The 25,160-nt window shown below is 35.1% G+C and overlaps 2 protein-coding genes across 2 annotated transcripts; both read left to right on the forward strand.

The window, feature by feature from the left end:
• The first annotated feature begins 9,700 nt into the window (after positions 1-9,700).
• Positions 9,701-11,350, forward strand: LOC139776559 (BOS complex subunit TMEM147). The gene is made up of 4 exons (XM_071713309.1): positions 9,701-9,907; positions 9,985-10,123; positions 10,665-10,886; positions 10,969-11,350. Exons 1-4 carry the CDS (start codon positions 9,831-9,833, stop codon positions 11,218-11,220), a joined length of 690 nt encoding a protein of 229 aa, XP_071569410.1. The 5' UTR covers positions 9,701-9,830; the 3' UTR covers positions 11,221-11,350.
• Positions 11,351-14,427: 3,077 nt separating this feature from the next.
• Positions 14,428-24,909, forward strand: LOC139776516 (6-phosphofructo-2-kinase/fructose-2,6-bisphosphatase). Its single transcript, XM_071713215.1, has 6 exons — positions 14,428-15,691; positions 20,334-20,498; positions 20,653-20,813; positions 21,053-21,436; positions 21,601-21,870; positions 22,072-24,909. Exons 1-6 carry the CDS (start codon positions 15,349-15,351, stop codon positions 22,498-22,500), a joined length of 1,752 nt encoding a protein of 583 aa, XP_071569316.1. The 5' UTR covers positions 14,428-15,348; the 3' UTR covers positions 22,501-24,909.
• Positions 24,910-25,160: the final 251 nt, after the last annotated feature.

A 25,160-nucleotide genomic window follows, 5' to 3' on the forward strand; every position in this document is an offset into this window, starting at 1 on the left:
CTCCTCCTCTCCAACCCCTACCTTCGCAGATCTCCACCCGCTCTATCCCGCGCAACGTGACTCCATCCCCCTGTAAACTCGATCCAATATATTAGGGTTAGCTTCAGCGGGAAGAAGCTATCGACGCCGACCTACCGAATCGCCGTCTTTGCCATTTCTGCCCGTCGAACTTTCAGACTCGATAGTTTGGGTCCTGATAATCGATAGAAAAACTAACGGAGAAAGTAATCAGCTCCGAAGGAAACGTGCATATCGTAGAAGATTGCATCCTTTGGTTGATTTACTATATTTTATGATCTCTGAGAAAAAGATGTGTACATTGCTAAAGAGAAGTTTGAATATGATTCAACAAAAATTGAATTCCTTTGACACATGCAAACTGTTTAATATTTAATACAGCAGAAATTTTGTTAATGAAATAGAATAACAGTTAATAATTATTTTTAAGATAAATTCGTAAACGGAAAAAGTGAGAATTCTCACCAAAATTTGTTACTGATAATCGAAGTTACGATTTTATTGCGGCGAGAGCCGCGACAGCACACGACCTTTTTTCCCTTCGATTTCCATTTTCTCCGATATGCAGTGCTCCGCAATTCTACCCTCCTTACGATTGGCCGCTACAAGGGACTCCGGTACGTTCCGCCAGACGCTGGGGTTGGCAACTTTGAAGGATATTTTTTATTCATGTGACGTGTTTGAGGGCGCGGAAAAACACATTCTCCCGATCCAAGCTAGGATCGAACCAGGGGAATCGTACTTCCACCTACGTCTCTCGGCTAGAATCTTCAATTTTAAAATTCTCCCCGAGCCAGAGGTCTACAGTCTCGTCCTTTTCGATCAAGATAGACGAGTCAACGTAAAGCAATTCGGTGTACAAAAGCTGAACAGCTTTGATTCTGGCAAACTTTAATACGGAAGAAAAAGATTTTAAAATAACTTTTCCTTTCATCCAGTTATTACATTCCCGGCAAAAAATAAATTTATACAGCTTTACGTTATTTTTATCCGTTTAATAATTATGACAAATTATTACAGCTGAATATTATCTCAATGTGTTTTAAGCGAAAATAGCAATTTCGAAGGAACGATCGAGTAGTGTTCTTATTTGCTGAGATTTTTAGATCGTCGGATAAGCTTGGAAAATCTTGAAATAAAGATGAGAAAACTTGAGTCCCGATTTGAGGACACAATATCAATAGTACTCTTTCCCGTATGAGCGTACGGTAAAACGACGCTAAAAAAAGCTCTTTTGTTAATTGGTCGCTTAAAACCAAAAGATGGGGAGATTTCCAGGGAACTTGCGAGACGCAGCTCGTCCCGTGGGATATCAAGGAAATTCTACGGATCGGAAGTCTTTCAAATATTTAGCGGCAATATCCAATTTCTCCTCCTGTATCCCCACAATTCTTCATAGTTGATTTACCGAGGCCATCGTTCGACTAAAGGCCATTATCGATCGATCGCGAGTATATCTTTAATTAGAAAAGTCGTACATCTTTAATTAAAACGCTACAAAACTCTTGTATTGTATAATAAAACATTTCATAATGATAATAAAATTGTGTTGCAATTAATGGAAATCATTTTAATATTTTTCTCTTAAACTGATAACGTACTTGTAATTAAAGGTAACATTAGATAATCGTGTTTAGAACTTATACGAGCCAATGGATAACTTTTAAGAATTTCGGAGTCACATAATAGGTTTTCTCTTGCACCCTTATTTCAATCAGGATCTGTCAACACAGCCAAGAAAGTTAAGACGCGGTATACGCGCGCGCGAATAACTCTTTAGTAAGTTGTTGGTTTCGCCAGCAGATAATACCAGTGCACGAGAAAATTGCGGATATCAGCGACACATAGTGGCCTCGTCAATTTGGAAATGACAAGGCAGTCGGCTGCGCGGACACCGCCAAATGGAACTTCTAAATGGATAAGATATAAGAGTTAACACTCGAGCGAAAGGAGGAATTAGGTGTCTGATGTATGAGCCACCGTCATCTACCCGTTCGCTTCCGATGAAGCATGCGCTCCGTAAATGATGGCGACATTTTCTCCGGATCGTTCCTTTGAAAAATGTGATAAATCCAACGGGTCGCGGGAATAAAGAGCGTCATTATCAAAATATAGTTAATATGCTAAGAAAAACGAGATGGTATTTCGCGTATTATGGCGAATTATCAAATTGTATCCTCAACTTGTTTTAATCGCGTTTAATCCAAACGTAAAAGTTCCCGAAAATTGATATCACCGTATCGCGGGATCGATAAACCGCGAGGGCGACGCGAGGGGCATTCCCATCGCGCAAAGTTTGCAGATTCGATCTCCGCGACATCGACACGAGCAAACGCACAAGTCAGGGAAGTAGAAGTGGATGGCAGGGTGATGCATGTCCCGTGTACCAAGGGGTGAGGGGGATGGCACGGAAAACGTGATCCTGTGACTGATCCGTGAAAGCGTGAAAGGGTTTCCACTCCTTTTTCCACCCCTTTATCCACTCTACGAGAACACGGGGGTGTCGCGAGGCGACGATCAATCACTCCATGCCACAGCACCGACGCACACCTCCCTTTCCACCTAACTGACATCGTTTCCCCCCCCCCCCCCCAACAGCCACCCACTTCACCACCCCGCAGGGGTTAGGATATTCACATAAAGGATTTTCACTGATACAGAGTCGAAACGAACGACACTGCTTTTGAACCAAACGCGATATCTGTACATTATCTACATATTATTTATCGTTACCTAAATATTCTGATATCCGAAAAAAATAAGAAAAACCCACTATTATTATATCGGCAATAAAATATTTTGTATTAATGTGTCAAAATATTACACCAAAATCATATTTCCCCAAAAGACAATTTCTTGCTTACTCATTGTGAACAATATATTAATTTTTATCAAAATAAAATACACCTCGGAGAAAACCCTTGATGCTCGCTACAGATTTTTCTTCGGCAAAATATCGGCAAGTAGAAAGAAAAGGAAGAATGAAGGAAGGAAGGAAGGAGGAAGGAAGGAAGGAAGGAAGGAAGGAAGAACGGCTGGACTGCGAGAAAGAGAAAAAGGGCGGCGAGCGAGTGGCGATTAAGGATCATAGGGAAGCGAGCACGCACTGGAAATCGTAGGTCAAGATATCCAATGCTGCTTTTACGGGCCGTGTCCGTGTCGGGAGATACTAAAACTAATGTATTCATGAGATAATTATTTCTTGCATTCATTACGGGGCTGTAAAGTTTTTATTGGATCCTGGCCGGTCTGGTAAAGCGCGAGGCACCTTTACAAAGTTAGAGTACGACTCTCGCTCTCTCGGTCGCCTCTTTCTTCTATTTCACATGGGCCCGTTTACGGCACATTTAAGGACAGTTCTTAGCCCCGGATCGTGCCTCGGATAACCTCCGAAACTCAAACAAGCTAGCGATATCTGGAATGCTAAAAGCATTCTTCAGTAATGTTTAACGGCCCGAGCAATATTTCGACGACCGTATCCGCACTGTGCAGCGGGAGAAATGCAAAGTGCTATCCTTCGTCCATGCACTTTAAGCACATAGCTGATTAATTTTGAAAAATTAATCATGATAGTTGCAGAAATGCCATCTCACAATAGACATATAGAAAATTTACCTATTAGATTTAAACATTAAGAATATGTTTATCATTGGCCAGATTTCGAGAGCATTTGAAATAAAATGTTAAAAAAAAAATCAATACTGCCAGTTATTACATGAGTTTTATTAATAAGTGATCCTAATAATCTCATTTCATATATTACATAATCCTTATATCACGAGAATTTTTAGTATATTTATTTTTAACATTTAAAAAATTTTTTATTTTATACACTATCGTGCAGTAAGTTCATTATAGAAGTCTTCTTGTCCGCGCATCATTATTTTGGCTGTCCGTATAGTCTCTATTTTTATAGAGAGAACCGAACAGCCCGTATAATAAAACGTTTCTCCGCGCGGATAATACAACCGTTCCCTCTCTTAAAAACACGGGGATAGTATTAATGCCGCGCGAAAGAGTGATTAATTGGAAGCGCGGCGCCGCGCAGGAATATCGACGACAGCGCGGCTTCGTCGGAACGAAGAGCCTTATTCGCCTTTGTACATCCGCCAATTATATCTCTTTAATTAGAGTCACTTCCGCGCAACACCGTCTCAGACATTAAATAATAAAGAGATGCTCGTTAAAAACTTATTTCACCCGCGGCCCGTCGTTTTTTCTTTCCCGCTTTAAATATGCAAATCGCAGCTTAATGGCCAATCAAAGAGTTTGGTTGGAAATTACGCCGCGTCTACTTCATTAAGCATCTTTGCAGTTGAAATCCTTCTTTCTTCATCCCCCGCCTTCGTTATTATTAAAATAGACACCACGAAGATTCTTTTGTACAATTCCGTTTAAAATGCGGTAAGGGCAGTAGTGATATCTCATTGCATCATATTTCGATGAAATTATAAATATGTATTTAAATCTTAAATATCTGTACAATATAATATAAAATCTATATAAAATCTTAGATATATATATATATTTGTATTTTTGTGCGAATCTAAATTTTATCTTTAAGTCGTGTTTGTCCGTATTGAATGCAATTTTCTCAAGCATACTTGACAAAAAATCAGTAACACGTAAAAAGGGAGAAATATCTGACATTCTAACTTCGCAGACACCCATTAAATGTTCTTTGGACAACTTTTGAACTTTCGCTTGGAAATTTCCAAGGAAACTCGCTTGAAGATTTCGATCTGATTCAACTTGCGTCTTATTAGACTCCAACATCGCAATCGAGAATTTTTCTTGCACTGGTACTCTCTTCCAGTATTATAGAACTAAGCCAAAAAAAAAAAACAGTAAAAAAGGTAACATGGATGCTGGCAGACACTGTCCCAAAAGGACGTAGGCGCCGGTGGAATATTAACAACTTCGCCCTGGAGCCCTGAAGAAAGGACATTATTCCTTCCTGCACTTGCTTCCGCTGAATGAGAAAAATATATCAATTTCTCTGTCGTATAAAAATGTGCTTATGCGTTGCGCACAAGGAATGGAAAACATTCTATGGACTTTTCCATATCCCGGCACTGACACAACGAAGAAATATGCCAACGTCCGTGAAACAAAAGGAGAAGGGAAAAGAGATATGGAGATGGGGATGAAAATGATAGAATTTTCTTTTCGCTTTCTACATTTCTCTGATTACTATGAAGCTGTATTAATTTTTCCACCATGTATTATCTTTCTTCATCATACTACATCAATCTTAATGTTTTTTAAATCTTCTTTCTGCTGTACAAAAGTGAACGCGTGAAAGAACGATGTTTAGAGAGATTAGTTTTTTCCTGCGAGAAGTCGAACGATCCTGAAAGGATCAAGATTTGAGAATCGACATAAAGAGACGGAAATTTCCGATGTGCAAGGGAGGCGATAGTGCTAATGTACGGAGGCAGAACACGGAAGAATGGAGTTGACGGTGTGAAAATGATGAAGGCCGGAACCGGAAATGAAGCTCGTCGTTATACATTATCCTAACGTCAATGGAAAAAGTGGAAATATATGAACAATGCAGCTTACATGACGATTTCTCTCATAATAATTTATATATTTATCGTTTTACATAACGAAAATAACGAAGAAAGCGTTTTGTCTTAAACATTTATAAAGAATTAATTTTGTACAAAAGTACACGCATACATATATACTTGCATGCCCAATTAAGTTCGATATTTTAATAGATAATATAGAAATAGAATTTTTAGATAAATAAAATAGAGAGAAATGTTTTTGAATTTATTTAAATTCCTGATCTCTGTTTATATATATATATATATATATAACCAACAATTTTACCGCAAATCAGATGTATATCCTATACCATGCGCTTCTCTTGCAAGTCGTGTTACTTACCGAAGGGATGAGGTGAGGAGAAATCGGATTTTCCCGATGCGAGGAACGCTAAACTGAAGAACGATCGATGCCGTAGGCGCAAACGTCGAGACACGAGATTTTCGCACGTGTTCACAGGCCTGTCTATGCGATTCCCGTAATCCTGCGCCGCCCGCGCACGAGCTTTCGTCTCTCCCTGTAAAAAGGAGAGCTGAATTGAAATCGGCTTTCCGAAATTGCGCGCCGTTCCGTAAGCATCCCCAGGGAGGAAAATGCAAACACGCCTATGCTGTGTGGTCCATCAAAGAAGGAGGGAGATAACAAAAGTGCGAAGTTCGGGGGTTGAGAGAGACGCATGTGTCGTCACTCTCAGGATCGAGACCTTCGTATCTAAATCCAAGAGAAAAGCACTAGGAAGCATTAAGTTCAAATAAACCATTTGTGCACGATTGGTAAAATGTGGGGAAAAGATAGCTTCTTTGATCGGAAAGAATGAGCTATATATAAAATATGAAAACAAGATTTAGAATTTTCTATATAATAATTGGCTATATTTCAAATTAGATCTCTATTACGATTTTCATAATAAGGAATTAAATATAATATAAATAACAATAAAAATATAGAACGAATAAATAATAACTTATATTATAACGTATATGTTATTTTTTTACTAAAATGTTTCGTTATTTTTGAGAAATTTATAAGAAAAGATGTTACATATGCAATGAATATAAGATTAAAATTCTTATATTTTTCTTTTTGATCTGACAAAAGTATTAAAAAATCAAGTATATAAAATATGTAACAGCTTATAAAATATCAATTACTTGAAATTTGTTAAAATATTGTGTTGCAAATATTTTTAAATACAATGAATTAGCTGTATCCTAATTACTATAATTTACTGAATTATTGTTCGTTCAGAATATACAATTATTTTGGAAAAAATATTCCATATAGTCACTAGCCACGTCATCTGTTGCAATTATAAGGTACTATAATTAAGTATGCTGAAATAAATGTGTTGTAGGAAATCAATTGTAGCGCCATCGTACGAATATCATTTGAAACGTGTTGCCTCTTCATAAGTATAAATCGATTTTTTCAAAAATTTTATAAGAAATAAAGCGATGAAGATCATACTTATTTTTATTAAAAAATGTTCTTTAGCAGTAAAAACTTAAAAAAAAATTTACGACAAGACAATCTTTATAATAACTTATTAAGTAAGATATTTTAATGATAAGGCAATAATATACAAATATCATAAATATAAAAAGTTTAAAAAACAAACTGACATACCTTTTCCAGTCGTGATATACTTCAGAGTATGTACAATAAATAATATTATATGTATTCCGAAAATTAGAGTTTATATAATTTTTATTATAAAAAATAAAGTAGAATAATAAAAATTACATGTATATTAATATTGAAGTCCCACTAAAAATGTTACGAATATCGAAAAACATCTGTTTGAAAAACCAGTCACACTACACGTTCTTTCACCCTTGAACTCCACCATAAAACTGACTACCCTTTTTCCTGAGGCTTATATGGAAAGCAATAGGGAATGTAAGCTCCACCCATTTCTCACTCCCAAAGAAGATAAAAAGATGTAAATTTGAAAGAAAATACATAGACTATAGAAAGAAAATTATATCCCTTTAGTCCAAACTTATTACAAAAATACTCATATGTATACTAGAAAAGAAATATCATTCCATTATATTGCATATAAACTTATGTAGGTATTACCAATTTACCTCAGGTATTATTTCTTCAATAATTCTTATAAACAATTATTTATATAAAATTATTGCTTTACTTTAAGGCTAAGGCAATCTGTTTAACAATATTTCTCTTCGTACAGCATACAACGCTCTAGTACATATTTTTTGGGGTTGATCAGATGAAAGAAGTGAAAGGGGTGGGTATTTTTTCATTCAAGGGATAAAAAAGGGTGAAGAGTTGAAAGGATAGAGAGGGATACAATTTTTTTCTTACTGAGAATTTCATTGTGCTATTCCATCAGCACTTCAATAAATAGTAAGCAGTAATTTTATATAATATTGCAGTTTTAAAAAGTTTAGTTATAGATAATATGAAGGTAACTTCTAATATCTGCCTAAATAAACTCAAGATCATTCAAGATATATTAAAGAATATTTAAGAGAAATGTTTGCTGGAAAAATACAAATCATGTATGAATTCTTAGTTAACACATGTATTTATTTTTGTAGATTGATTGTATTTAAATATAACATTGTAGAATATTTTTGTCATCTACTTTTAAAAAACTGAAAGTAACTTCTAAAACAAAAAATCAACATAAGCATATCTCTATATATATATATATATCTATATAAATATATAAAAAAAATTTAAATGGACCCAAATATTATTCCTTCATTGAAACAATATTTTTCTTTCTCTCTGCAAGTTTTCAATAAATGGTTCTTGATATATAATATTGTACACTTATTACACACTTTCAAAGCTGCCACTTCACATAATCCTGACATCCTGGCAACTACTTGACAAACAGGCACACTGCGAAGCAGTTTTGACAACAGCTTGTGGCGAACTGAGCTACCCTTTCCATGCAGAGTAGTCTGCGGGGTAGATCCAATACGAGCCTGCCCAATCACAGGCAGCTCCCGGCCAACCCCCAGGAGTTTATCCTCCGTAAGGAACGTTGGAGAGGGACAGCGAGCAGCAGTCTCCGGGATACCGAGCATGCTCGGACGGAGCAGCCAAAATCCCATGTGTCGTATCCTATCAATTTTGGTAGAAAACAGGAGAAAAAATTGACCAATCCAATATTTGTACACTAAAAGTTGATAGATGTCTTATTAGTATCTAACTCATTTATGTTGTTGATGAATCTTAGCTTAACTTATATAAGAGCACTTATATACTATGTCTGTAACACTTACTTAAATGGAAAATATAAAAATCTTAATGTATACACTCACAAATCGCTGAAGAAGCATAGTCAATACTTCTGCTGCTGCAGCACCCTTTTTTAGCAGCTACCCCTTTTTATGGGGAAAGGGGTTGCTGTACCCCTTTCAAAGGGGTTAAAATATAAAAGAGGGGCCTACGTAATGTGGCGTCAAAAAAATCTTTTATCGAACGATCGAACGGTGAATTGAATAATGGTAGTCGGAAAGTACGCTATTTCCACATTGCCCTTTTTTTTTATAATCACGAACATTTGACACTTTTGTATTTTAATTTTCAAATTATTAAAACATGATCTTCGATTATACAAAATATAACTTACTTTGATACATATACGTCATAATGAAATATAAACAATATAAACGATGTTTTATATGATAGCTAATCGCAAAATCAATAAAAAATATATTTTCCATGTCACTTTCTTTATAACCTAACAGGTTCGATCATCTTTTGACTAATTTAATAAAAAATACGATATATGGCAAAACAATATTTTAGCTTCAATTTCGAAAAACGTGATTTATATATATATATATATTTTTTTTTTTTGGTTAAAATATTTTATACATTAAATAACAACGAGATTTTTACCAAAGCATGCTTACACAGCGTGGTTGGGTTAGGTTAGGTTGAAGTTCCAGGCAGAACCACTCTTTATCCACAGAGCACTGCTGAGAAATATGATCTACGAGTTTCGAGAGTTCACCACAGTTTGCGACACAAGATTTGTTCTTTATAAATGAACTTTTTGTACTTTCTCTATTTTTTCTCCTCTTCTCTCTGACGCCGAATTATATTTCTGTTTCATCGTAAGTGCAAGAAGTACAGCGCAGCTGCGAAGAACTATAGGAATAAAAGAGTAGAATGAGTAGATGTATAGTGACATGCCACGATGTCCGTAATTTCATTATGACTCGTTCATTTCTGTAATATCACAAAAATTGACTGAACATCGCTGAAAAATGACGCTATATCACTTCGGAAATTGTCTGGCATTGGTATACGTGCCATACTACTTAACTTACAAATATTCCGGCCTGTAAGTATTCAAGGAGCATTCTCGGTTCTAACCTCTGAGTTTTAAAGGGACGTGTAATTGAGGAAAAACGTTTTCAGGTCGGAGTACGGTGCATTTTGGAAATGTATTCAAGCCGGTGGTATTTACATATTCACGCAGCTCGTAAAAATGCTGGCGCTCGCAACATTTTTTCCAACTGCTGACAATGTGGGAGAAGAAAGTTTTGATGTCTTTGGAGTATGTATTGCCAGATCTCTTTTTCTAAGTTTTCTTTTCCTTTGCAATCAGGCAAGCATTAAAATTCTGTTACTTATTGCATCTACTTTATATTTTGTCTAAAAATAGATAGTGCCCCTATTTACCCCTGATTTTTTAATTTATTGTTTTATAAGCTTTTCTGCTTGAATTGTGAATTTGTAAGTCAGTCAGTAGATCAATTTATATATTATAACCCTAGCTAGCCGCACTTATTTTCGAGTCCTTAATTCGCCACACTCTGGTACGTGAGACCGCTCGACTTTGTCGCTTTGTCATTTTCATTCTAATTAATATTTATAAGCTTGTAATGTAAGAATTGGAAATACAGAGTCTATGAATAAGATGTTTATGATAATATTAGATAAAGAAAATGATTTGAATTTAAATTGAAGTAAAACGTGAGAAATGTGAAAACTGAAAAAACGTACAGCGGTTCTCTAGACCGGAATGTGGCGAGAGTTAATAATTTGAAGTGTTATAAAGCTCTACACCCTTTTAAAAATAGAAAAATAAATTTCAGGAATTTTTAAAGTCATCCATTGATCTGGCAGACCTGGTGGGAATTTTGTTGGTACTAAACAGTATACCTGGCAAAGGCCACGCCAAGGTATTAACCGCTGGTATAGGATGGGCAGGAGCTGAAGTGCTGCTTACAAGATTCTTGCTGCTCTGGGTTGGAGCACGTGGCGCCGAGTTCGATTGGAAATATATTCAAAAGAGTCTCGAGTCGAACATCAATTTGGTAAGAATTTATTATCTATATTTTATGATGAGAAATTGAGGCAGACGTGCGCAAGGAAACTTATGTGATTTGTTCCTAACAGGTGCAACACATAACAACCGCAACATTGGTTTGGTTATGGTCCAGACACGATTTAAAACGTGGTTTAGTTCCTATAGTAATTGGTATGCTTGTACTTACAGTGTACAGGCCGCTCATGCTAGACTTTCTTTCATTATTTTTATTAGCTGGCCCATGGTCGACACTTATTATTAAGGCGATTACTACCTTTTTCATCGGCGCAACAACGTTGCATATTTACGCGGGTCTCGCGCATTCAATTGGAATTTTCTAAACTTTAATTTATGTACATATTACGTGTGTGTGTGATGTACAGTCGTTTTTGATCAATTCATTGATTGATGTCTCCCATTTTCCAATAATACTATAATTGTATATTACGTAATAAATTCGTTGTTATTACATTTGTATTGTATTATTTTTATCTTCATAATTTTGTGTTATAAATTTCACAATTTGAAAGCATCTCACTTTATTAAATATACATCCAATAATCTTGCGAGCAATAACATGCTACAGTATATTATGTGCGAAAAGAGAAAAGTTTTTAAAGTTGATTATATTTTTCAAATAATACTTTTTTTAAAGATACAAATACCAAAGAGATATATTTTTCCAAATACAATAATATCACGAAAAAATGCTTTTGTATTAATATATGTAAAATTATATAAATTTCTGTTATATCTTCGGTTTCCTTGATTCTAAGTATATTGTATGGATAATGCATCTTTTACTCAATTTTTTAATAAAAAAATATAAACATATATAAAATATAAAGTTATTATTTTTAAATTATTAACTGTGTTAATGAAACATTTATAAATGTATATTCTTAGTCAGTCCTCTATTATATTAATTTGTATCCTCGTTTGAAGAATATTCTTTTGAGAACAATGGCCAAACGATTTCTGCTGTCTCACTTTATCCTTTGTTCTAGAGACTCCGTTCTATTGCGGTTAATGGACGTTAGTGACCGCAGGCCTGTATATATAATAAATATACGCGGTGACAATCATTTTAGAATAGAGCTCGCACATGACAGGCCTTGATTGTTTTGAATCTGAAGTTCAGCCAAAGCTAAAAGGGACAAACTATTTCCCCCTCCTTTGAGTATAAATATCTCTTCGAAAGAAATTAAACCTATTCTGTTAGCTATTCTTAATTAATTTTATGATAAATTTGCAACAATATCTTGCTAGTTTCAATATCTGGATGTTACACATTCAATTTGTGTTTAAAATATAGGTACTATACAATGACAATTAATCAAAATAACTATAGATGAAAAAATATATTTGTGATATTTTATATATAACTTAATTCAAAAATATGCTGGATTATAATCCTTTGAAAGATATAATAGTTTATTAATTTTGCTAATTCTCGAAAATGTATAAATCGCTGAAGAAGAGTATTTCCTTTATATTGTTGACGTTAGATTCATCTCAGAAAGAGTTACACAGTGGAATTTCCATTCCGATTACTAATTGTAAAATTCATTGTAGATGCGTTAGAAGTATATAAACTTTCCTTGTTTTAATAACGTGTCTAAATAACCTAAACCAATGATTCATAATGATTCATAATAAAACCAAGTCTTTTCTTCTTCTTCAAGTATATAATTAGTATTTCCTCAAATATATAATTTAAGAATCTGCTCAGGGACATGACAGATCTGTCTACAGACCTGCTAACCATCCCTCCAGTTAGTCCGGCATCGTTGACAATGCTGGAATTCAAATTGACCATTAACTAATAACGCACATTATATCAATAAATTCTCATAAAGGTTCACGAGAATCTGTATGTTTGTATGTACAAATAAAATTATTGTGACTTCTCCTGTGATGTCATTCCGTTTATAGAATTTTATTTCAACCAATGTATAGAACTTATATTGATCGCATTTTTATCACATTATTTCCTTTTTGCGGGAATAAAATGTAACGACAATTTTTTTTAAATTGTTTTTTAAATAAAGAATTGCATTTATGTGCATAGATTGAATTTTACAGATTTCTGCGATATGTTAATGAATAACAACGGAACATTCTGGAATAAGTTGACGCTTTGCAGTTTTATAAATTTATTTTGTGAACTTCACTAGATCATGTGTGACCTCTATCACGTAACTGAGATGCGTTTATCACGTGCAGATACACATTTGATGTACTTTCTCCTTATCACATGTAATAAATTATAATTACTATAAGAATGTGACGTTTACTTACGTAGGTGTAACGAGAAAAATTTGGTGTCTCTGGCGTCATTATTTACGCGAGTAGCTTATTGTAAACATTGTAAACAAGATATATCTATAGATATTCATTTATTTCCCGAAGTTTTTATATTTTACGAGAATATGTATTGACTTCTAGATTTTAGAAAAATTTAGGGGAAAAACGTACTGAAATATATAATATATCTAAAAAATATAATAAAATATGAAATATAACTGTATATATACATTTATAAATTGATAGTACTTAATAATTTTTATAATTGTTGTAATATTTTTTAACTAAATTTTTCTTAATGTTTTTGGTGCCCTTATTTATATAATTATTTAGCAAAGTACTTATAGCAGAAAATTATCCTCTATTTTATGCAATTTTTCGGCTAATTATTTTATGAGAATATTCACGAAAATGATATATCTTTTTAGAATTAGGTAAACACGTGCACACAGGTGCATTATTTATATATTTCCGTGTTAATATTAATCCACAGTACATACGTAAAGGATTTCTCAGTAAGAGCCATTTTTCTTCAGTTAGGTTGACGTTATTTCGACGCGTCACCAAAACAGGTTCCAAAGTTCACGTTTTGTCTATACGGAGAAGCTGCTCCATATATTGGCGTACACGTGATGTAACCCGGCAGGTCAGGACATTACTGATCCGGCATCTCTTCATTTAACTCAATGACGCCGAATACACGCGCCTGGATTGTCGTTTGCCAAACGATTACGTGAAAATAGGAAAAACAACCGTGGACTTTGGACGCGTGAGCCGCCAAGAAAAATGCGGAGCCGGTTTCATCAGGCGTAACGTATACAATTTATGATGCTAATCAAACATGTATTAGAGCAATCATCAATCGCGTGAGTTGTCGAGTTTACGGTGTGGTAACGCTGAACAAAAATTGATAAAGGAAATACCGCTTAAATCTCCGAAAACCGTATACTTCCGCCAGTTGGAAATTCGTATCGCACACGATAGCAGGACACTATCAGTAAAATAGTTGTAGGAGTAAGACGTCATCAATGACAAAAGGTCAACAGAACTAGCTTGACAGATAGGAGATAAGACTTTTTCCCATTTTTTATGATCTTGCGGAAAGCGTAAAATTTTCATTGTTCGCGTGATTTTTGCGATAAATATCCGCGATTGGGGAAAAACGGATATTCGCCCATCGCGCGCAAGTTTATCCGACATCGTGGGTAGAGGGGCCAGCCGTTTCTCCATTGGCCCGCACAACGTAGTTGTTCGCTCGTGGGTTCTGGTCGATGCTGCTAAAAGCCGCGTCGGAACGAGACCTACTAGTCGTCGGTCGTCGGAGAGCCGAGAGAAGTGCGTATCGACCGGTCGCATCCTGCGGAGAACCCGAGTCTATTCTCGTCCGCACGGGCATATTTGCATCGTTCCCGTGATTAGAGCGCGTTCCCCGAGGAGGAAGCCGAGAAACCGCGTAGCTGAAAAGAATCGACGAGTTCTACCGAGAAGTCGCGGTAAGCATCAGCTGAAATTTTTCTGGCGTCGGCTGCTTGAACGCCTACGTCGATAGCGCACGCCGATCGGAGTCTCCGCCGAAGAGGAGTAGGACCGCGCGGGAGAAAGAGAAATCGTGATAGAAAAGAGAGAAGGATATAAAGAGCGATCTGAGAAAAGCGAGGTTGGTGAAATCGGAGCGAGGTGGCCGCTATTACTATGTAAATTTTCAGCGGGCGTATTTGTTTGCGCGCGCGCGCGCACTGTCGCCAACGAGCAACGACATTAAGCAGCTACGGCAGCAGCAACATCGTCGTCGATAGTATCGGGAGGCACGGGCACGAGCGAAAGGGAATCGCGCGGCACGCCGCAAACTAGAGACCCGGTCTTTTCTCCGACAAATTCCAAGGAAGCCCGCAAACTGGCTCCGGAAGTGAGGATAAAGCAAATTGGAATGAGGGAGGATCTGCTGTCTATAATACGGCACACGAGCAGCGACCACTTCTCGGAAGAGCTTTAGCCGGGAGCTTGACCCAGGAAGTAGAGACGCGGAAGCCGAGCCAGGCTTGGAGGCGACAATTCGCGGGTGATCCGCGCGATAGAGTAGAGGCGGCTCTCGCTCTCGTTGGCGGGTTTCTTTTTATTTGGAGCGGCTGGCTCCACGTAAATCGGGCTTCCTATTTGCTCCGATGGTCCTCGGTATTATTTTCAAATCGATCATAATTTCGTTGTCCTCGTCGAAAGAAGAGGAAAGGGAGAGCCGAATACCCGGAAGACCGATTGTTCTACGTAATACGGGTTTCTCGGTTATGCCCTGGGTCGCCGCATGTTTCGATCTGCTGGTGGCTCCCTTACTGGGTTACTGTCTCACGATCAGGAAACTGGCCCTGCAAGCCGGCCTTCTGCAGGAGAAAAAAAGCGATCTCGCCGTGAGGCAGACGCCTAACGCGGAGATACCCTTGAACGCTGACACCACCACCACCACCACCACCACCACCACCATCATGGCTCCTAACGCGGAAGAGCGTCAAGGTAAAGTTCCGCGCGGGGTGAGTCGCTTGATGCTAAAGGGGTGTGAGATGTCTGCTTACGTAATATGTGTGTCTTCTTTTACATCACTATACTTTTGAACACTTGCTTTCATATTGCGGATCTTATCTGCTGAAAGGTGCTTATCTACACGCGATTAATGTAACTAAGGTGTCAAAGTGCTTTGTATGGCGAACATATATACACAAAATAGGATACATAATTTATCAGTCACTTTTTCCGTTTTCGTTGCATGGCAGCATCTAATTACGTAATCTCCGAAGAAAAGAATTTTGAATAAACCTGTAGACAAAATGCCAAGATGTTGTCATTGTATTATTTATCTTAAATTTACATTGTAAAAAGTCTAAAGTCTAGTGAAATATTTATTATAAAGAGTAAGCGTGCTCTTAAAATAATTATCAATTAGAACTTTTGTCTGTCCGTTTTATGTTACAATTGTCTTGTAGAAAGCTAGCATAATTTTCTTAAAAATAATAGTAATTTATAAATTTTCTGTTTAAATGAGTTGTGCAATGTAATTAATATGATTGTTTTAATATTTATTTTGTTAACTAGCGTAGGTTTGCATTTTTAATAACTTTTATTGTATCTTATGCATGTGCATTTATTACTCGCTGCTTACTATTACAATCAACATTAACTGACTCGTTTTAACAGCATTTCAAAAAAACGTACGCTCACCGCATGTCAAGATAGAAAAAGAGAAACTTCTAATTCATGTCTTTCATTCTTTCTCAATTTTCGTTTGTAAAAAAAAATAAACACGCTCACAACACGTATATCTTGTAAATAATATATTCTCTATAGAATCCTACGAATTATTCTGATATTGTGTTAGAAGCCGGTTTATAATAAAATTCAAAGGAAATGAAAAGTGAAAGGAAAACACCGACTCGAGTATTGAGGTCGCCGCGTCTTCGGTATATCGCAATGTCCGTCTTGCTCGTCTTATATTGCGTTTGTGCTTCTTTACTCGTTATTTTCGACGTAAAATTAACGGCAGCGAATATTTCATGTCTTTCAAATGTGGAAAATATATCCTTAAGATTATATATTGTACTGTGTACGAAAGAAGGTGGCTGGCTAAAATTATAAAGGGTATAAATAAACATATGAATGCGATCGATTTAATCGTCATCATTTTCATTACCTTACACGCAACAACTTGGACAGATCATCGATACATGAAAGAATACCTAATTAATATTTCGCTTTTTTTTTTCAAACACATTAATGCAAACTTGAGGATGTGCAAGCAGTTATTGTCCCATCAATGTGTGCTTGACTTTTATTACAACATCCGCACTTTTATTTGCGACATTGTTCTCACGTTACAAACGTCATTGTTATACGCAAGTATCGGATTCTTACGATTCCGTCTTGGAATATAATTCTGTGAAACAATCGGCATAACGTATCGAAGAGGAAATTGAATGCACTTAAAATATATTACAAAAGATATTTTTAATAAATAAATGCGAATGTGTGTGTAAGCATTGATTGATTGGTAATTCCTCCTTTTTATACGCGAACGTCACATCCTACTTCATGACATTCAATTTTTATATATGCAACAATATACTTATTAAAATTATCCATATTAAATAAAAAAATTAACGCGAGAATGTGTACTGTTACAAAAAATATAATAAACATAATATAAATATAAAATAATTTATAAAAGAATTTTTGATACAAATGATTTACTTTGTGCCGTATATTATATACATGTTTATGTTAATTAAATTTATGTTAATTAAAATTTTAATACATACGTAAACCAGATACGTAACAACGTTTTTGCAAGATACATAAAACACTGAGATTTACATATTAAATAATATATTTTTGCATTGAATTGCGTGAAAAAGATATGACATTGAGAAACTTTTATTCCTCTAAAAGCCAATTATTATGTATAAATATTATCTGAAACGATAAATACCTACATGTTAAAATGTGTCTTTAATTTATCATTCTGGCATTGAGGAATCGATAACTTATCACTATGTCGTCAGACACACCAAATCGTATTCGTGTCTTATCTCTTAAGTTTTGCAAGTACAGGGAATTTCCGAATTGTTACGATTTCTTACATTCAAAAATTCTTTTGCGAATATAAGAGAGACTAAGGAAACAAGTCGATGGAATTAAACGTCGTAAATTTTTAAACGAATAATATTAAATCTCATGGAACATACTAAAATTTTGAATAAAATTTCTGCTAAAATATAATTTCAAACCAAATTTGAAAATAAGATTTTTATTCATAAAATTATTTCTATTCTTTACATTTAAATAAATAATATTTTTTAAATGTTAAATATTGTAAGAGAAAAATTTCCGAAGTTTTTCAATATAAAGAAGATTGTTTCTTATATCAGTTAAAAATTAAACTTTTTAATATTAATATTAACTTAATATCAATTATTTTTAATTAATAATAAATGAATTTTAGTCACATTACACGAAATAAAAAAATATATAATAGAACGTTTTTCAACATGTACAAGAATAATAAATTATTGCACACACTACGCGTATAATAATCTGAAGTGGTACATTTTAATCTATTGATAGCATTGATTAGATAATATAATTCCGAATAGAAGGGATAGTCATTATGCATGTGCGTTATCATCTTGAATTCAGATATGAGAGATAAGCTTATCATATATGACCAGGTAATGCTTTTTATTTTTGGAACATAAAGGTTCTCAAGAATCTCAAGCTGTTATTTCCGTTTCGTGGAATCCACGAACCATAACAAAAATTAATAATATTTATAAAGCTATATCAAATGTATTATTTACATGTTTGTAGAGTTTAATTAATATGATTGATGTTTTTTAACATTTATATATGTATATATAAATTCAAAAAATACTTGATAGCGAATATTCACTACATATTCGCAAAATCTAAAGGAAGAGAAATAAATATTTTATTCTTGTCGAAAATAAAATGTAATTTTACTGCGTTTAAAGGGTAAATTATTGTTGGCTTCGGTAACGTGTGGAGAAGCCGAAACAAAGCCAGTGTACGCGCATTTAGAATCTAAATATAAAACCCGTGTTTCTAGTGGGGCATGAGGCATCATATATATTTGATTGCCCGCCCATCCGACGTCGTAGTATTTATTAAATATATGCAAAGTTTCTAGAACAATCAAATTTTAATTCTTTTCTCGAATATTGCTCTCGTCAATCTTTAATCCGTATATACTTCTGTAGACAAATATAAGCTAGATAAGATAATTTACACGTGCTTTTCATATACGTAAAAGAAGTGAATTAATTAAATATTGATATTACTCATCTGCTAATTTTAAAATTTGTTATAAAATTGATTAATTATGAAAAATATGGTGTGAAAGAAATGTTAAAAAATTTTAAGAATGCACTTTTAATATTTAACAATTAATTTTTAGAATATCTGTTTTCTATACATTTCAATTAATATAAGATTACAAATATTTTTGTAAACTAATTGTTTCTTGTTTTTTGATACGCAACAAATCTTTATGTGATCTGTTTACACACACATTAAATGCTTAGAAACTTGAATTGAGTTTTTATCGTGACTAATTGATTTAATTACCATACATTAAGTATTGGTAAAAAACTTGTGATTTCCTCGTGTGTTTATAAAAAATACTGCATGAATGTTTTAGTTCCCGATCATTGAATCAATTGTAGTCTTCTTTACAAACACGTGCAGTTTTTGTCAATGGGAAATGGACTGTCATAGTGCGAAATTGTTTCTCTGCATATTATGATTTGTATTTCATAACACACGGCATGCTTATGAAGTATACTTCACACAAATTATTGCTTTTGCAAATGTATAATGTAGTATAAAAATTCATGAATAATGCAATATTATTCTACGCTTTGCAGTTTGAATGTATTTTTATAACTCTCGTAGCATATCTGACTTAAACATTTTACGATTACTGATATTTTCAAGAGGATTTTAGTACTACGTTGCTGCAAGTCCAAAGTCACGTTGTCTGTATATACCATTCTCATGTTACTACTGCTCGTGCCTATAAGCATGACGCGTGTTCAGATATATTGCCAAAATATTCGCACTAGTATAACAAAATGTCTCATTCAAAGGAACTCTGACTAACAGCATTATATTTAGTTTTTTTCCTGTGATTTTCAAAAATTTTACTGACGACATTTTGAGGCAAACATTGTAGACGGGAAAACCCATTTTACAAATATGTGTATAATATTGTTTCGGGATAAATTTTTTATTCGGAAGAAAAGAAAATTTTTAAGAAAAGAAAATTTGACTTCTTTATCCATTTCATTTTATGCAATTTGCATAATGTTACAGAAATTTTAATATTACTAAAGCAAATACTAATATATATTTAATTCAATTTTGTTTTAATTATATTAAAGATCATAGATATATGATATACAATAGATCAGAATAATAATAAATGCTTACAATTGTGTACATTAATGAGAAAAATGTGTTTGAAAATTTACATTATAGTCGCCGTAAAATAATTTTCAGTCGTTAATGTATTAAATCCGAAAAATAGTGCTTGCATAAATTGCCTAAGCGCTAATAGAGTACTGAATGCTTTATTGTCTGCACTTAGATCCCGGCAAAGAGAAGGTCGCAGGGAGAATCTCAGGACTAGCGAAGTCATCGCGCAAATTTGCGGGTGTTGTCGTAGCCACTTGCGGTTTACCGGCTCGCGGAAAAAGCCAAATCGGGCAGAGCCTTGCTCGCAGACTCATTTGGAATGGTGTAACCACAAAAGGTAAGAATGTATACTTAATGACATATCTTAAGACAAGCATTTATTAAATCTATTATACGATGTAAAAAGAGATTTATTGCAGCCATATGCTTAATTTTTTATCTTGATTAAACGTACAAGAGATCAAATCAATATTCCTTAAATCTTGTTTCAGTATTCCGCGTGAGTGATTATCGTAGGAAACGATTCGAACCCCATATATCACACGAATATTTCCGGTCGGATAATGCGGCAAACAATGCATTAATAGCTCTCGCTCAGAGAGATGCCATGCAGGATTGCGCGGCATGGCTTACATCTGGAAATACCGTAGCGGTAAGTATCTAGAAGAATATTGGTAGTTTCTTCACGAGATTACGCTTGTAAACAGCAATATCTCGAATAATGCTACCTCTCTGTTAGCATTATTCGAGGATAATACTCCCGATTATTTTACTGCACTTATAAGTATCGCAGAAAATTGCATGCCAGTTAATTAAGTAAATCGTTATTTAGGTAGCTTCACAGATGACATTGTATATCACATCACAGTTATTCTCTCTCCCTGTATTAAGATCTTGGACGCTATGCTGATTACACGAGCGCAACGCACGGAGGTCTACGATTACTTCTCAGGCCAGCTCGGTTACCGCGTTCTCTTCATCGAATGTGTCTGCGACGACGCCGAAGTCCTCGAGTACAACCAACAAGAAATCGTGAGACATTGCGCTGACTACGCAGGAGTGGACGCCGCTCTGGCCGCGGAGGATCTGCGTTCAAAAATTGCTTTTTACGCTGGGTTATATGAACCTATGAACGACAGAACTTATCCCAGGATCAAGATCGACATCGCTACCATGGACATCGAGACCTATAAAGTGTCCGGTCATATTGAAACCAGCGTGCTTGGATACCTCGGAGACATTTCCCTCAAACCCCACACTCTTTACTTCTCGAGAGTAAGCAGTTGTAGCGTTTTTCTACATTGTGACAAATAAATTGCCGAAAAAGAAAAATAGAATATCCCATAATTATATTTTACCGTTGTTGGTTATTTCGTTTTCTATTTTTCTTCGCGTTCTATACATTCTTTTACTTTACATTTTTGTATTGTATATTGCAGCACGGCGAAAGCGAGTACAACGTGGTCGGTAAAATCGGCGGCGACGCGGTATTAAGCGCCAGAGGTGAACGTTACGCTCAAGCGTTATCAAACAAGTTCAATGCCATGCGTATTCCCGATCTTCGGGTTCTCACCAGCCGCCTCCGCAGAACGATCGCAACGGCGCGCGGTATCGAAGCCCCTCAGGAGCACGTAGCCGCTTTGAATGAACTTCACGCGGGGGTGTGCGAGGGCCTCTCTTACGAAGAGATGCAGGAGCAATATCCGCAGGTGATTGTCATCTTTAAGTAAACCTAATGGAGCAAAATATTGATTGCCAGTTAAAAATATTCCAGCTTCGAATCATAACGTTAAATTCGGGATTAAGTTTGAGCAATTTAATTTTTATCAACGATAGCCGTTGATCGTGGGAAACAACCGTGACATAATAACAACGCTGTCTCTTATGTCTTACGTTTACTTTTGTAACAGGAGTTCGCTTGGCGCGATCAGGACAAGCTGCGTTATCGTTATCCGTGGGGCGAGAGTTACATCGACGCAATGCAACGCGTCGAGCCGGTAATTGCCGAGCTGCAACGCTCCAACAACGTTCTCGTGGTGTCACATCAGGCGATATTGCGCTGCATCATCGGATTCTTCCTCGATAAGAAGCCCGAGGAGCTGCCCTACATGGAGGTGCCGCTGCACACGATAATCTGCATCACCAGCCAGGGTTACAATTACAAGCTCGAGTTCTTCAAGCTGCCGATCGAGTGCGTGAACACGACTCGCGTCAAGCCGAAGAACTGCAGCGGCGACCGTACCGCTGCCGACGCTCTGCTCACCGTTCCAGCGCACTTCGATATACCGGACCCCTGGAGAAACCCCGGCAACGGGCCTACTCTCGTGCAGCAGCACTAAGAGAACCGCGAGCGACCCGTTTCGAAAGTGGCGTAAATCAAATTTTGAAATACGACGCGAGTTTGAGCCCTGAAGAGAACAGTAGTACAAATCGATCGATATATGATTTTACGTGTGGTATCAGAGAATTTTACAATCGGTTGAAGGAAATAAAATAAATAAAAGGTAATATTATCAATTTATATAAATCTTATTTACAATATATTTTTTAAGATTAAGGATTAATAAGATTAATAAGATCTTCAAGAGTTGATTTATGTCACAATTGAAACAAAGCATTCTTCGCTTACTCCAATAATTAGCTGTATACTCGCGGCGCTATAAAAGATTATTTACTTGTTTGTAATTCTGGAATTTACTATTATTATGAAGGAAAATTAGATCACTGTCATCATTGGTGTTCGTAGTGGCAACTACATGAGACGATTTTGTTCATCTTCACGCGTAGTATCTCGCAAAGGCACGATGCGTTGACTTAATTTTACTTACATCAAAATGCGGATGCAAAAGTCTGTTCTGATTTCAAGAGTTCTTTTATGTAATAGAGAAACTCCCAGATTTTATGGCATAAATGTCTTTGATACTTAGTCGGCAATATTATGTGTACGCCCGGACCGACGTTGACAATAGGTCTATGATATCCCGGTAGGATAATATACCCCTTTTTGATAGCTAGCAATTGGAAGCCCATGACTCGAGCCCTCTACGTATCGCGGGACTCATAGTTTTGTCGATAGTTTATAGCATTATTCGGTCCATAATACGCTCATGGTAGCTCATAGATTGAGACATATTACCTGTTGTGCTAAACATACGCACAGATTTGTATATAGAACGAAATGGGGAGTTGATGTTGAAAACTGTTTGTGATAGAGAAATAGTAACGCGTAGATACTGTCACTATGATCGACGCGCATATAAATCACCGTATCCTTTCGTATCTCAGCATTTTTAAAATTTCTTTTTCTCAAAATATATTGCGAAACTTTTATTCTGTGCTGTGATCATTTTTATCGAATTGAACAATCTTTTTTATCGTCACGTTTTATCGCTTGAGCGTCATTGAATTAACGATTATATCGAAAGACGTAAAAAGTAATGGACACGTTCGGATATATGCGCATCGACAAATATAATTCGCATATGTCGATTGATTTTGAGCCTTAATTATCCGGCCTTTTACATGATACGATCAAAACAGTAAAAAATTTATCTGGGTACTCTAAGAACTTATATTTTTATAAACGATAGAGATATTAGATGTAATTATATTTACTTTCTTTATAGCGACTAATTCGTTTTGTATTTTGACCAGCAATGCAGTATGTTTATAATTATTCATAATTTCTAATAATCGATAAATATTCAATTATTAACCAATATATCATTTTACATATAAACAAATATATATATATTTAATTATAGAAGAACTCTTTGCAACGAAATGAATGATCGAAAAAGGATCTTAACACCGAAATCGCTTATCATCACTGTCGGGGACATAAACTAGTTTATTAGCTAGAACTGTTATGAATTATGGCTATCTTCAAACAATGAGAAAGAGAGCTTATTATTTTTTGCGAAACTTTATAAACTTTTTGCGAGATAAGTATTGCGATTATTGCGATTATTGTATACAATGATTCAAACGTGTTGATAGAGAATTTTATCCTTACTACTAAATCTTTTTATCGAAACGAATTCTTCTGTTGCATATACATTTGTAAATTACGTCTGTTTAAATTCGGTATATTATTTTACAGACTTGTTAAAATGACTTGTTATTTTTAGCATATATTTATAAATGCAATATAATATACGCAGGAAAGTGGACATTTAACAATACATGCATTTTGGATGATTTAAATCAAGGGTTGTATTAAATTCGTGAAGTAGAATTCAAAGTCCTGCATGAGTTTGCTATAATTTCCTACGTAACTAAAACGTTACTCCGGCTAAACAAGGGAAACTTCTCGAACTAACGTACACAAATTAATCCTTAAACGTCGTTGATCCACTGATATTTTATCGTTGTATTTTAGGATAGTTTATTGCATAAACATGCATAATATTTGTTTAGACGTGAACACGAAGTTCTTCAGGATTCAACGCGATGCTAAGCTACGAATCTGACATTCGCGCTTCCGAAGATTAGTTCGATAATTTGCTTGCTTTAGGGAAAACAATTTACGTGTGCTATGTATATCTTCCTTTTTTTGAATAACAAGTCGATCTAGTCGATTTTCCGATGTTTCGACTGCTACACATTTTGTGACTCTACACGCTCGAACGCTGCGAGAGGTAAATTATAATTTGTAATATGTATATGGTTAAGATGTATTTTATTCATAGTTTGAAAACTTTAGAATTTTTTATTTGTACACTCTGAATAAACTTTTTTTTACAAAGCTTGCCCTTTACATTTCTTGTTCCAATCATTTATCAAATATAAGTATTAGGAAAATATTTAATATCCTTAATATAAAATTTATAGCCATATTTATTATAATAAGGCAGTATAAGTTTCAAATCTGTTAAAATAGATTCTTAGAAATTGATATATAAATTTATATTTTGTATTTAAATAGGTAAATACAAAACAATGAAAATTTAAGTAGAAATTATAATTAATTATAATTTAAATGTTTGTTAAAAATTAT

The sequence above is a fragment of the Temnothorax nylanderi genome, unplaced genomic scaffold (genome assembly GCF_030848795.1).
Source record: "Temnothorax nylanderi isolate EJ_2023f unplaced genomic scaffold, tnyl_v1.0 TNYL_tig0005_pilon, whole genome shotgun sequence".
Classification (NCBI taxonomy): Eukaryota; Metazoa; Arthropoda; class Insecta; order Hymenoptera; family Formicidae; genus Temnothorax; species Temnothorax nylanderi.

Coding starts and splice junctions, on each gene's coding strand:
- LOC139776516 (XM_071713215.1), top strand. CDS start 15,349: ATGGTCCTCGGTATTATTTTCAAATCGATCATAATTTCGTTGTCCTCG. Junction 15,692..20,333: donor TAACGCGGAAGAGCGTCAAG/GTAAAGTTCCGC, acceptor GTCTGCACTTAG/ATCCCGGCAAAGAGAAGGTC. Junction 21,437..21,600: donor ACACTCTTTACTTCTCGAGA/GTAAGCAGTTGT, acceptor TGTATATTGCAG/CACGGCGAAAGCGAGTACAA.
- LOC139776559 (XM_071713309.1), top strand. CDS start 9,831: ATGACGCTATATCACTTCGGAAATTGTCTGGCATTGGTATACGTGCCA. Junction 9,908..9,984: donor ACTTACAAATATTCCGGCCT/GTAAGTATTCAA, acceptor AAACGTTTTCAG/GTCGGAGTACGGTGCATTTT. Junction 10,887..10,968: donor TCGAGTCGAACATCAATTTG/GTAAGAATTTAT, acceptor TGTTCCTAACAG/GTGCAACACATAACAACCGC.